Source organism: Canis lupus, chromosome 2 (genome assembly GCF_048164855.1).
Source record: "Canis lupus baileyi chromosome 2, mCanLup2.hap1, whole genome shotgun sequence".
NCBI classification, from domain to species: domain Eukaryota; kingdom Metazoa; phylum Chordata; class Mammalia; order Carnivora; family Canidae; genus Canis; species Canis lupus.
Genome location: NC_132839.1, coordinates 56,669,016 through 56,681,209, shown reverse-complemented (window position 1 = coordinate 56,681,209; position 12,194 = coordinate 56,669,016). Strand labels below are relative to the sequence as shown.

General features: G+C 44.4%; 1 protein-coding gene across 2 annotated transcripts in view; it reads right to left on the bottom strand.

Moving 5' to 3' along the window:
• Positions 1–11,970, bottom strand: part of SH3GL3 (SH3 domain containing GRB2 like 3, endophilin A3) — a 135,416-nt gene extending 123,446 nt beyond the window's left edge. The window contains exon 1 of one of the 2 annotated variants that reach the window (XM_072801557.1): positions 11,816–11,970. In XM_072801557.1, coding sequence (XP_072657658.1) covers positions 11,816–11,860 — 45 coding nt within the window. In that variant the 5' untranslated portion in view covers positions 11,861–11,970. The remainder of the gene's footprint in view (positions 1–11,815) is intronic. The other variant, XM_072801579.1, reaches the window with a different exon arrangement.
• Positions 11,971–12,194: the final 224 nt, after the last annotated feature.

Sequence of the window (12,194 nt, the reverse complement as noted above, 5' to 3'; positions counted from 1 at the left end):
CTCAGGGGTGGAAGCAGTCAGCAGCTCCTCTATAGATCCAGAACCAGGCATGGCTGTATGTCATCTAGTATATTGAGGGGGTTGATGGGTCTAGGGGGCTCCCTGGCCCTCTCACCACTGGAGTCCTTTACACACTCAGGCTCCAGGGCTGCCCCAGGGCAGCCACAGAACTCAGGGCCCCCCACCTCCCTCCAGCTATACCATCTTCCCCAAGCCCATACATCCAGGTGTGCCTGTTGCTGCCATTGGTCACAGGCCAGTGTACACCTCCAGGCAGATGGAGCAGCTGTACTGTATCTCCAGGTCTACGTTGCTGCCTGGGGACTACTACTGCTGAGCTGAGACCACCAGGCTGCAAAAGATTAGCATCCTGGGGCCACTGCTACCACCCTGTACCACTCTCCCCCACCTATACACGCTGTTTTCCAACAAATACACATATATACCACAAATGTATTTTCTCTGCCTTATGATTTCCTAGTAACAATTTCTTTCCTCTGGCTTATTTTATTATAAAACAACAGTGTATAGTACATTTAACATACAAAATATGTGTTAATTAATTATGTGATTAGTAAGGCTTTTGGTCAACAGCAATCTGTCAGTAAGTAAGTTTTCAGGGAGTCAAACTTATATGTGGATTTTCAACTGCAGGGACACCCCTCATCCCCCTATTGTTCAAGGGTCAACTGTATATTAAATCAAAATGAGTAATGTACAGGAAAGCAGGGAGGAAAACATGAAATAAAACACACAACAAACGAAAAACAATTAAATGGTATCCTTTAGCCCTAAGGTATAAATAATCACATTAAATGTAAGTGGTCTAAATATCTCAATTAAAAGACAGACTGGCAGACTACATTAAAAAGCATGGCTTAACTGTCTACAAGAAACTTACTTCAAATATTGTAATATAGGCAGATTGAAAGTAAATAGATGAAAAAATATTGTATCATGCAAACATTTAACAAAAGGAAACAGAATTGACTATATTAATATCAGATAAAGAAGACTTCAGGGCAAAGAATATAACCAGAGACAGAGAGTGGCATTCTACAATAACAATGGATTTAAAAATGTAAATTGCGGGGGAGGGGGCACCTGAGTGGCTCAGTGGTTGAGCCTCTGCCATTGGCTCAGGTCATGATCCCAGGGTCCTAGGATCAAGTCCTGCATCAGGCTCCCCTTGGGGAGTCTGCTTCTCCCTCTGTGTATGTCTCTGTCTCTCATGAACAAATAAATAAAATCTTTAAATAAATAAATGGGTAAATCCACCAAGTAGACACAGCAACCCTAAATGTGTATGATCAAATAGTGGGCCTGCAAATTATATAAAGCAAAAACTGATAGCAGTGAAAGAGGAAATAGACAAATGTATAGTTCCATATATGAAGTCTTCTCCCAACAATTAACAGTACTTGAGAGAAAAATCAATAATGATATAAAATAATTCCACACTATTAACCTAATCGATATTTATAGAACATTCCACCCAACAACAACAAATACATGTTATTTTCAAGTACTCACAGAACACATACCAAGATAGACCATATCCTGAGCCAGAAAATAAACCTCAACAAATTTTTTAAAATTGAAATCATGCAGAGTGTGTTCTCTAATGACAATGGAATCAAAATCAATAACAGGAACATAACAGGAAAAATGCCAAGCACTTAGAGACCAAAATGCACAATTCTAAATAATCAATAGATCGAAGGGAAAAACTCAAGGGAAATTAAAAAGTACACTGAACTGAATGAAAATTAAAATACAACATATCAAAATTTGTGAGATAGAACTAACACAGTGCTAAGAGGGAAATATGTAGTACCAATGCATACATTAGGATAGAGGAAAAACCTCAATATCAATGATCTGATTTCCCTTAAGAACATAGAAAAATAAAATAAATAACAAAATAAACTAAAGCAAACAGAAGAAGGAAATAAGGAGCAAAAGTCAATGAAATTGAAAATAGCAAAACGACAGAGAAAATGAAACAAAGACCTGGTTCTTTGAAAAGATCAATAAAACTGACCAACCTCTAGTAAGGCTGACAAAGTAAGAGAGAGAAGACACTAATTACCAATACCAGGAATGAAAGGGGGGGATATTACTATGGACCCTCTGGACAACAAAATTATAATAAAGGAATACTAACTCTCCACACATAAAATTGATAACCTAAATGAGATAGACCAATTCCACAAAAAGTACAAACTAATAAAATTCCCAAATGAGAAACTACTTTTAATGATTTTACTTTTAAGTAAACTCTACATGCAACATGGGACTTGAACCCACAACCCCAAGCACCGGTCAAATGAGAAACTTTTAATAACATATCGTTTCACTAAAAAAAATTCTACTAAATGTCTAAAAAACAATTAGGACCAATTGTATACAATCTCCTACAGAAAACAGAATAAGAGAGAACACCTCCCAATTCATTTCATTAAGGCAGTATTATCTAACACCAAAGCTACACAGGTAGGGTTGCTTGGCTGGTTCAATTAGTAGAGAATGCAATCCTTGACCTTAGGGTCATAAGTTCAAGCCCCATGTGGGCAGAGGCTAGTTAAATAAATAAATAAATAAATCCCTACAAAGTACCAAAAAATAGCAATATTCCTCAGACACAAAAATATTCATGAAAAATACAGACACAAAAAAATCCATGCAAAATATTAGCAAATAAATTCTTCTATTCCTATAAATTTATTCTATATATTTAAAAGAAATATACACAATGACCAGGTGCATTTTATTCCAAGGATGCAAAGTTGGTTCAATTTTCAAAAATCAATTAATGGAGTCCATATTAATAAACTAATGAAAAACTACATGATCAAATCAACTGATACAGAAAAGCATTTGACAAAATTCAACACCCATTCATGATAAAAGAAAATACTCAGAGAAGTAGAAATAGAAAGGAACTTCCCCAATGCGATAAAGAACATCTGCAAAAACCCTACATCTAACACTGCACTTGACAGTGAAAGACTAAATGGTTTCCCCTAGGTTGGGGAACAAGGTAAGGATTCCATTTGCACCACATTTATTCAAATAATGCTGAAGATTCCAGTTAGTGTAATAAAACAAGAAAAGGAAATAAAAGGTATATAGATTAGAAAGGAAGAAATACTACTGTAAATTTACAAGAGTAAATCACATGGAGGGTACGTCCACTGTCTAGAAGACTCAACAAGGGAAAATGTCAGTGCTCCCCAAACTGATACACAGATGTACTGCAACTGCTATCAAAGTTTCAGAAACGTGTTTTTGTAGATGTAGAAAAGATTATTCTAAAATTGAGACAAAGACACTAGAATAGCTTAAAACAATTTTGAAAAAGACTAGTGTGGAAAGAATCAATCTACCTGGTTTCAAGACTCACCATGTAGCTACAGTGATCAAGATGGGATTATGTTGGCAAAGGAATGGACAAATACACATAGATTAATGGGAGAAAAAAAAAGAGAAGACATGAATATGCTCACACGACTATGCCTAAGTGATTTTAACAAAGGTACAAAAGCAATTCAGTGGGTTTTCAACAAGTGTTGAATCTGGGTATCTGGTATCCATGGTGGATATCTATGGGCAAAAAAATGATCTCTGGTCCAAATCTCATGCCTTATTTTAAAAATTAACTCAAAATGGATTGCAGATTTAAATGTAAAACCTAAAACTAGAAAACTTTTTAGAAAAAAGCAGAAAAAATCCTCAGGATCCAGGGCTAGGCAGAGTTCTTTTTTTTTTTTTTTTTTCTAGGCAGAGTTCTTAGATAACAAAAGCATGATCCAAAAAGAAGAAAATTCTCATATAGGACTTCATCAAAATTAAAAACTTCTGCTCTGCAAAAGACCAGGTTAAGAGGATAAAAAGACAAGCTACAGACTAGAAGAAAACACTTGGAAACCACACGTCCAACAAAAGACTAGTATCGAGAAAATACAAAGAATGCACAATTTTAAAAACTGTATTAAAAATGAGCTAAAGATATGAACAGACATTTCATGGAAAAGGAGATACAGAAAGCCAGTACGCTAAGCACATGAAAAGTTGTTAGCAGTTAGAGAAATACAAATTAAAACCACAAGGAAATTAAAAATAAATAAAATAGTAACAGTAAATACTGAGGAGGATGAGAAAGGATTGGAACCCTCACACATTTCTGAGAGGAATGTACAATGGTAAAGCCACTCTGGAAAACTGAGACAGTTTCTTAAAATACTAATCATTTAACTACCATTAGATCCAACAATTATACTCCTGGGCATTTATCCTAGAAAAATGCAAACTTAGGTTCACATTAAAACCTGTACATCAGGGCACTTGGGTGGCTCAGTGGTTGAGCATCTCCCTTTGGCTCAGGTCATGATCCCTGGGGCCTAGGATCGAGTTCCGCATCAGGTTCCCCGCAGGGAGCCTGCTTCTCCCCCTGCCTGTGTCTCTGCCTCTCTCTGTGTCTCTCATGAATAAAATCAGTCAGTCAATCAATCAATCCTGTACATATATATTTACAGTAGCTACATTCGTAATAGCCCCAACCTGGAAACAATCCCCATGTCCCTCAACAGGTAAGTGCTTAAACTGTGGGATGTCCACCCCATGGAATACTGCTGATACACACCATGACCTAGATGAATCTCTATAGTATCATATAGAGATAAAAACCAATCCCAAAAGGTTATAGACCATATGGTTCCACTTATTCAACACCTTCAAAATGAAAAAATTAAAGAGAAGCAAACAAATTAATGGTTGCCAGCAGTTAAGAGGGAGAGGGGGCAGGAGGGAAGTAGGTGTGGCCATCACCTTCCGCAGCTGATGGATGCCTACTGTAAACTGACTGTATCAGTGGTAAGTATCTTGGTTGCCATCACGTACTACAGTTTTGCAAAATGTTACCACTGAGGGAAACAAACCATGTAAAGGGTACAGGGATCTGTATTATTTCTCAAAATTGCTGGTTAATCCAAAACTACCTCAATACAAAATTTAACTTAAAAATACATGGGGTCATAAAGGAAACCAACAATACTGAATACACTTGTCAAAATATTAAGATATTTGTGACATGGTTTTCAAAACACCTGGGTAATGTGATAGTGAAGGCGTATGTCTATTTGCATTGGGTGGTCAGGGAAAACTTCTCTGATGAGGCACTCTGAAAATTCTGTGCTGCACTCTAAAAGAAAAGGAGGAGACACCCCGCAATGATCAAGAGGAAAGGCATGGCAGGTTGAGGGAACAGCTACCACAAAAGCCCCAAGACAAGAAGACCTTAGCCCAGTAAGGGAACGAGAGGTCAGTGCATCTGATCACCAGCAGGAGGGGGAGGAGAAGGCCCAGTGATGTGTGGTTTCCCATGCCAGGGGAGGAGGAAGTCTGGTTTGTATTCTAAATGCAACTGGAAGCCACTGAAGAATTCAAGACTTGCAAGCAGAAGAATGATATGGTCTGAGGCACATTTTAAAAAGAGCATAGTGAGCACTGTAAGTGGATGGTAGCACTCGGAATAAAGGTCTGGGAACGGGGCAGGAGGCTGCTGCAGCCGTCCAGGCAAGGGGAGCCCATGGCCAGGACCAGGAGGAGCATGGCAGCAGAGATAAGAGAAAGATGAACACATTTGCAGTTTATTTTGAAAACAGAACCAGGAAGAAGGACTCTCTGATGAACTTCCTTTCCAATGAGGGAGAGAAAAAATATCAAAGATGAATCCTGGGTTTTGTTTTGTTTTCATTGAGCAGCTGAGCACACAGTCAGTGTGATTTACAGAGACAGAGACCACCAGCAGAAGAACATGTTGGGGTGGAGAAAATGAAGAGTTCAAGTTTGGAAATCTTAAGTTTGAGAGCCTTTTAAATATCCAAGGGGAGAGGTGCCTTTTGAGTTTGCAGGAGTTTGTATTCAGAAGGAACACCTGGACTAGAAATACAATTTACAGGGCACCTAGGTGGCTCAGTGGTTGAGCTTCTGCCTTTGGGTTAGGTTGTGACCTGGGGTCTTGGGATCAAGTTCCACATCAGGCTCCCCACAGGGAGCCTGCTTCACCCTCTGCCTATGTCTCTACGTCTTTCTGTGTCTCTCATGAATAAATAAATAAATCTTAAAAAAAAATAAATAAATACAATTTACAAAGTAATCAAAGTATAGATTGTCTATACATCAGTGAGGCTGGATGAGAAACCTTGGTGGGGGCAGAGGCTGAGAAAGGGGGAGGTACCCAAGCCAGAGCCTTGGGGCACTCCAGGATGTCCTTGGGAAACGATGGGGACCAGGGTGGTCAGAAGGAGCAATAAAGGAGACCAAGAAGGTGAGGCCAGGGGAAAACCCAGTGAGTATAGGAGTTGTGGGCAGAGTACAGTCCACAGGGTCACAGGCTGCTGAGAGTCAGGTGGGGAAGCGACCCCAAGGTGTGGCAGCTGGGGGGCGGAGGCTCACTTGAGACCTAGGCCTCAGGGTGCTGGTGAAGACAGCTGGCAGGAACCAGCTGAGAAAGAGATGAGAAAGTAGAGATGCGGCAATAGACAATGTTTTCAATACACTTTGCTGGGAAGGAGAGAGAGAAAATAGGATGGGGTGAAGCAGGATCTCAGACCAAGGAAGGACTTTTCCATATGGGAATGAGAGGGATGGGGTGTGAAGCCCAGTGGGGAGGCAGTGTGCAGTGTGCAGTGTCCTTGTTTGTCCTTCCAGGACAAAGAGAGTAGCACCCACTCATTAACTGGCAGATCCTTCTCAGCTGTGGAATCGTGGAAGAAACGACAGGGATGTGGGTGAGAAATACGGCTTAGCCATCAGGCTCAGGAGGGAGTACCCAAGGCATGAGGCCTGGAGGAGCAGTAGCTTCTGCCACTGATGGATGCTCTGAGCAGGCAAAGCAAGCCCTTAGAGGCATCAGTGTTTGAGAAAGATTTATCCAGTGCCGAAGGAAAGTCACCACCATCCAATGGATTAGAAAGAGAGCCAGAAAGAACAATCCCAGGCTCACAGAGGTCACTGCCATCGGTGCTGTGGTGACAACATGTGTACATGACCCTGCGAACTGCAAGGCAAGAGGAAAGGCATTTCATGGAACCCCAACAGTTAGCAATGCAACAGTCCCTTCCTGATCCCATCCCCAGCTGCCCCCAGACCCTTCCCCCAACTCAACACCTTCCCAGATTTCCACCGAAATGCAAAATCCAACTACCCACATTTTGCTGGTATAGAACCTCCAGAAATATGTTTGCCTATTATTTAACCAATACGGTAGTATATCAGTCCTATTGACTGGCAGTTTAATTTCCTAGGTGAAAGAATGCTCCCCCAAATACACATGATCTCCCCCCCCCACACTTAACTTTGGGTAACATCATTTACATTCAATTTGTTACTAAAGCTAAAAAATTAATCTGAAAAAAACAGCCAAAAAAAAAAAACCCTGCTTTCAAACGCCTTTTAAAATCAAATTCCAAGTGAGTGGCACCCTGTTACATTTACTTTAGGGGATAAAAAAAAGTCATCAGACTTAAGAAATGTTTTGATTATGTATTTTTTATGTATTTTATGTATTTATGTATGGATTTATGGATTTTATCTATTTATTCATGAGAGACACAGAGAGAGAGGCAGAGACACAGGCAGAGAGAGAAACAGGCTCCATGCAGGGAGCCCCATGCGGGACTCGATCCCAAGACCTTGGGATCACGACCTGGGCCAAAGGCAGAACACTCAACCACTGAGCCACCCAGGCACCCCATGTTTGGATTATACTGTTTAAAGATAATAATCAGTTTGGCTTGGACATCTATTCTAGCACACTGACTTAAATTTTTTTAAAAAATACAAAGATTTATAGATGAATTTATGAAGCAATCTACGTGGCAAGAAGCAAGACTGTTTAAGTATCATGTATTTTCTGACGCATCTAAGAGAAAAAAATAAATCATTATGGATTTTGTAAAGTGCAGTTTTATCTTTCTCTCTAACAAGACAGTGAAACAAGAGACATTCAGTGCCTCCCTAGGGATTCTCATAATTTACAAAGACTATCCTTCTCTGAAGTGTTTACCCATAAATGGCCAGCATGTGCAGTGGGTTGTCACAGGAAAAATGTCTAGGCCTCTTATGACTGCTCATCATTTCTCTGGTTAATGCATTAAAAGAGAAGGGTGGGGGAGTTACCCCCCACAAAAAAAAGCTGTGTTAGATTCCCACATTCCCTATTGTTGCTGGGTCACAGGACAAAGGTTAAAGAGCACTACTACATAAGGCAAAAAGAAATAAATTTAACATGAAACCTCCAAGGGTCACCACCATCCAGGGTTATCGCCATATGGTTAATTTGGAGACAGAAGAAGAAAAAGAGGAAATATGAACTCTTCCCTAGACTTCTCAGGGCTGAGGAACACATATCCTGGAAGTTCAAAGAGAAAGAATATGGCTATTCGCACAGAGTCCAGGTCAGAGGAAGTCCAGGTGCAGCCTGAACATCCTGTACCAATAGTGACCATTGTCAAGAAAACCACTATGAATTATGCATTATTAAGCATAATTAATGCAAATCAAAGAGTGGTAACAGTAATGTAATTACTCTACATTTTTATTAATCAAGTACCACGTTTGATAAGAAACCACAAGGCCATCTTGAACCCCTTTGTATTTATCTCTAATATAATAATTCAAGCTCTATCCCTTCCAGTAGGAGGATAAACTTAAAAATCCTTTCAAGAGGGAAAAAAAAAAGTAGTTATGAACAAGGGACACTTAGGTTCTAAGTTCCAATGCTGAAGAAGAGAATTAACTACATTTTGTGATCAACTCCACGAGTGCTCTTGTCATTTTACTTTATTTCTCCCTCTTTTCTATTGATCTCCATATGCTGCAAAATGAGGCATAATCTCTGGGGTTTACAGTTTTTCGTTCTCTGTACAGTAAGGGGATTTGTTTCCCACCCCCTGAGAGATAAGTGAGGTACCAAGAAAGAGGAGGTTATGAGTTATTTTACCTTGTCTATTGTGGAGAAAAATCATCTTCGGTCACCATGGTCCTATAGTTCCCTTATTTGTAAAAGATCCACTTTATCCTTTCTCTGAAATACTCTAAGTAAATTAAGAATTTCAGAATTGGGGGGCACCTGGGCGGCTCAATGGTTGAGTATCTAGCTTTGGTTCAGGTTGTGATCCCAGGGTCCTGGGATCAAGTCCCACATCTGGCTCCTCACAGGGAGCCTGCTTCTCCCTCTGCCTACGTCTCTGCCTCTCTCTGTGTGTCTCTCATGAATAAATAAAAATCTTTTTTAAAAAATTTTTAAAGGAATTTCAAAACTTGGAGGTACATACTGTGATATAATCCACACAACATACAATTCACCCATAAAGGTGAATTCCATGGTTTTCGGAATATTCACAGAGTTGTGCAAGCATCACTACAATCAGTTTTAAAACAGAGAGAGACATAGCTTCCAAATCCTCTAATCCAAGATACAGACAAAACTAAGGTTTAGAGGGGGTAAGTCAGGTTCCCAAGGTCACAGACCTGGTCAGTGGCACAACCACTGGGAATTATCGAGCCGCTGACATCATCTGGGACTCCCTTTCCCCTGGCCTGGAAAGTTCTATGTGAATTAAAACCTCCTGTTAAAATGTTGTCTGAGAAGAACGTCTGGCATTTTTTACTGTCATGCTCCCTTTTATATTAAACCCAGTCTAACTCTTCCACCAAATCTGTCCCATGGCCAGATTTCTTAGACAGACTTCTAGAACAGATAAAAAACTTATCTACTGGATACTTTGACGGAAAAAAAACGTGGTTTGTAAACTGCAGAGAGAATCTGTGATTCCTTCTTTTCCAATAAATGCACAAAAGATTTCAGCTCATGCAACAAATGTCTAAATTAAACCTACTCTCGCTTTCTTTTTTAATGGACTGATGGTGGTTAAACTAAAGGACCTCATCACTAGTGTGACACTTCTCCGATGCCAATACCTTCCTAAGATCTCAACCATTCATGCTTGCTAGTGTTCAGAAACTAACATGAATCACCCTAGAGCTTTTATCTCCATCATCTCTGAGATGTGCTCCTATGAAGTCCTTACCAAATAAACGAAAATCTTCAAAACAGGTCAGTTCCTTGCCAGGAAGGAAGGCCCTCCTAGTTCCTCCTAAGGAAGGCCATGTAACAAGCACAGCCAGCAGTTACTCTGGCACTGCCCTAACCACAGCGGCAACCAGCCTCCTGGCGGCCCAAGCCGAGAGCATGCTCTGGTTCTGAGCTCACAGCAGCACTGCTCCTGCCTTTAAATGCGCCCCCCCCCACCCCATTTCCATGACACTCCTCTCTCCTGCATCTATCAGTTCTTTCCTTCCTGTGCTCCTCCACCCCAAAAGTTTCCTTTATTCAATAAATATTTATTGAGTGGACACTGCTTATCAAGTACTGGGCTGAACACTGTCCCTAAATGTGGCTGCTCCCTAGAGTCTGTATTTAGCTCCTTGTGCATTTTCTGACTTTCTTGCACTTACATTTTTTAATGTCCACTTAGGGCTTAAATCCCAAAAAGTCTGTAGTTCCAGTCTTGGCCTCAATCCCTGAGCCCCAGATCTGGGCATGCACCTGCCCCAAGGCCAGTGATAACTGAATGGCCCCAGACCATTCAAAGGGCCCAAGGCCAGCGAGGAGTACGCCCAGCCGGCCCCTCCTCCAGGACTCCTCATCACCCTGAATAGCACCACTGTCCGCCCAGTGTCCCCAATCAGAATCTGGGCATCACCCAGTTTCTTCATGGAAGGGGTGTGAGTGAGGGAACAGCGGTGCCCTCAGCCTGAAACTGAGGCTAGAAGAAGAGAATCCTCTAATTTCAGCTGCTTACCAATCTGTGGGAGAAGCAGGATAAGATCTCATTAATGCGGATTCTGAATGAAATCTGTCCACCTTGGTGCTAGCCAAATTGGGGGGCTGGGGCGGGGGCGGGGGGGGGGCGGAGGACGAGACAGAGCAACAGATCCCGGGCTGCAGGTGTGGGATAGGTTCTACAATGCGAGCTATGCCATGGCCGGAAGAGACTGCAATCTCGGAATACAAATTTGCTTGTCAACACACACACTCACGCACACACAGCAATTTCATGCCTCCCTTCCTGTTTTCCTGTTTTCCCGGTTTCCCCCACTCGGAACGCCCTTCCCCCTTCCCTGCCACCTCCCCCGCCACCACCACCATCCCTGCTCCTACTTAATTCCCAAACGCCGCGTCTCCTCCTCCGGGAAGCTTTCCCGGACGCCCCCATCGGGCTGTCTGCCCGCTCCGCGCGTGGAGGTGCGTCTACCACTGTTTGTTTACGGGTCTGCCGGCGTCTGCGAGCCAGACCGCGGCCCCCCGGGAGCAGGAGCCCGGCCGGCGGCGCCAGGACGGCGCGCAGGCGAGGCACCGCCACGGGGAGCCCCGGCCCGGGGGCGCGGCGCGGTCCCCCTCCAGGCGCGCGCGGGCCCGACCTCCGCACCCGCCGCGAGGCCGCAGGATGCGCCCCGGGGGGCTGCCGAGCGCAGGTCGGGGGGCGGCGCCGAGCGCAGCGCGCAGGCCTCCGCACGCCCCTCTCCCGCGCGAGCCCCCGCCGCCCCCGCCGCCGCCGCCGCCCCCGCCCCGGCCCTCGGGCGCCCGCCGAGTGACAGCGCTCGGGGCATGGCCGGCCCGGGGCCGCGGGGCCCTCCCCGGCACCTCTGCGTCCCGGGAGGGGCCCCTCGGGTCGCCGGAGGCCTCGAGCCTCGGGGGACCGCGGCCGCCCGGTCGCCCCCGCCGACCTCCCCCGGGCCCCCCTACCTGGCTGGCTTTGTGGAACTGCTTCTTCAGCCCCGCCACCGACATCGCGGCTGCGCCCGGCCCGCGCTGGGGGTCTCCGGGCTCCGCGGGGCCGCGCGGGCGCGACGCGCTGGGGGAGCGGGCGCCTGGCCGGTCCCCGCGCGGCTGGGCTCCGCCGGGCCCGCCTCCCACGGCCAGGGCCACGGCCACCGCCGCTGTCACACTCGCACACACGCGCGCACGCAGATGGCAACACCGCGTTCCGGGGCCCCTGCGCAGCCCATTGGCCGGGCGGCGGCGGTATGCAAATGAGGCCGCCGGGGCCGCCCACGCCTCATTGTTGCGTGGAGACCCGGGCGCCGGGCGGCGGGGCGGCGGGGCGGCGGGGCGGCGTGGGGAG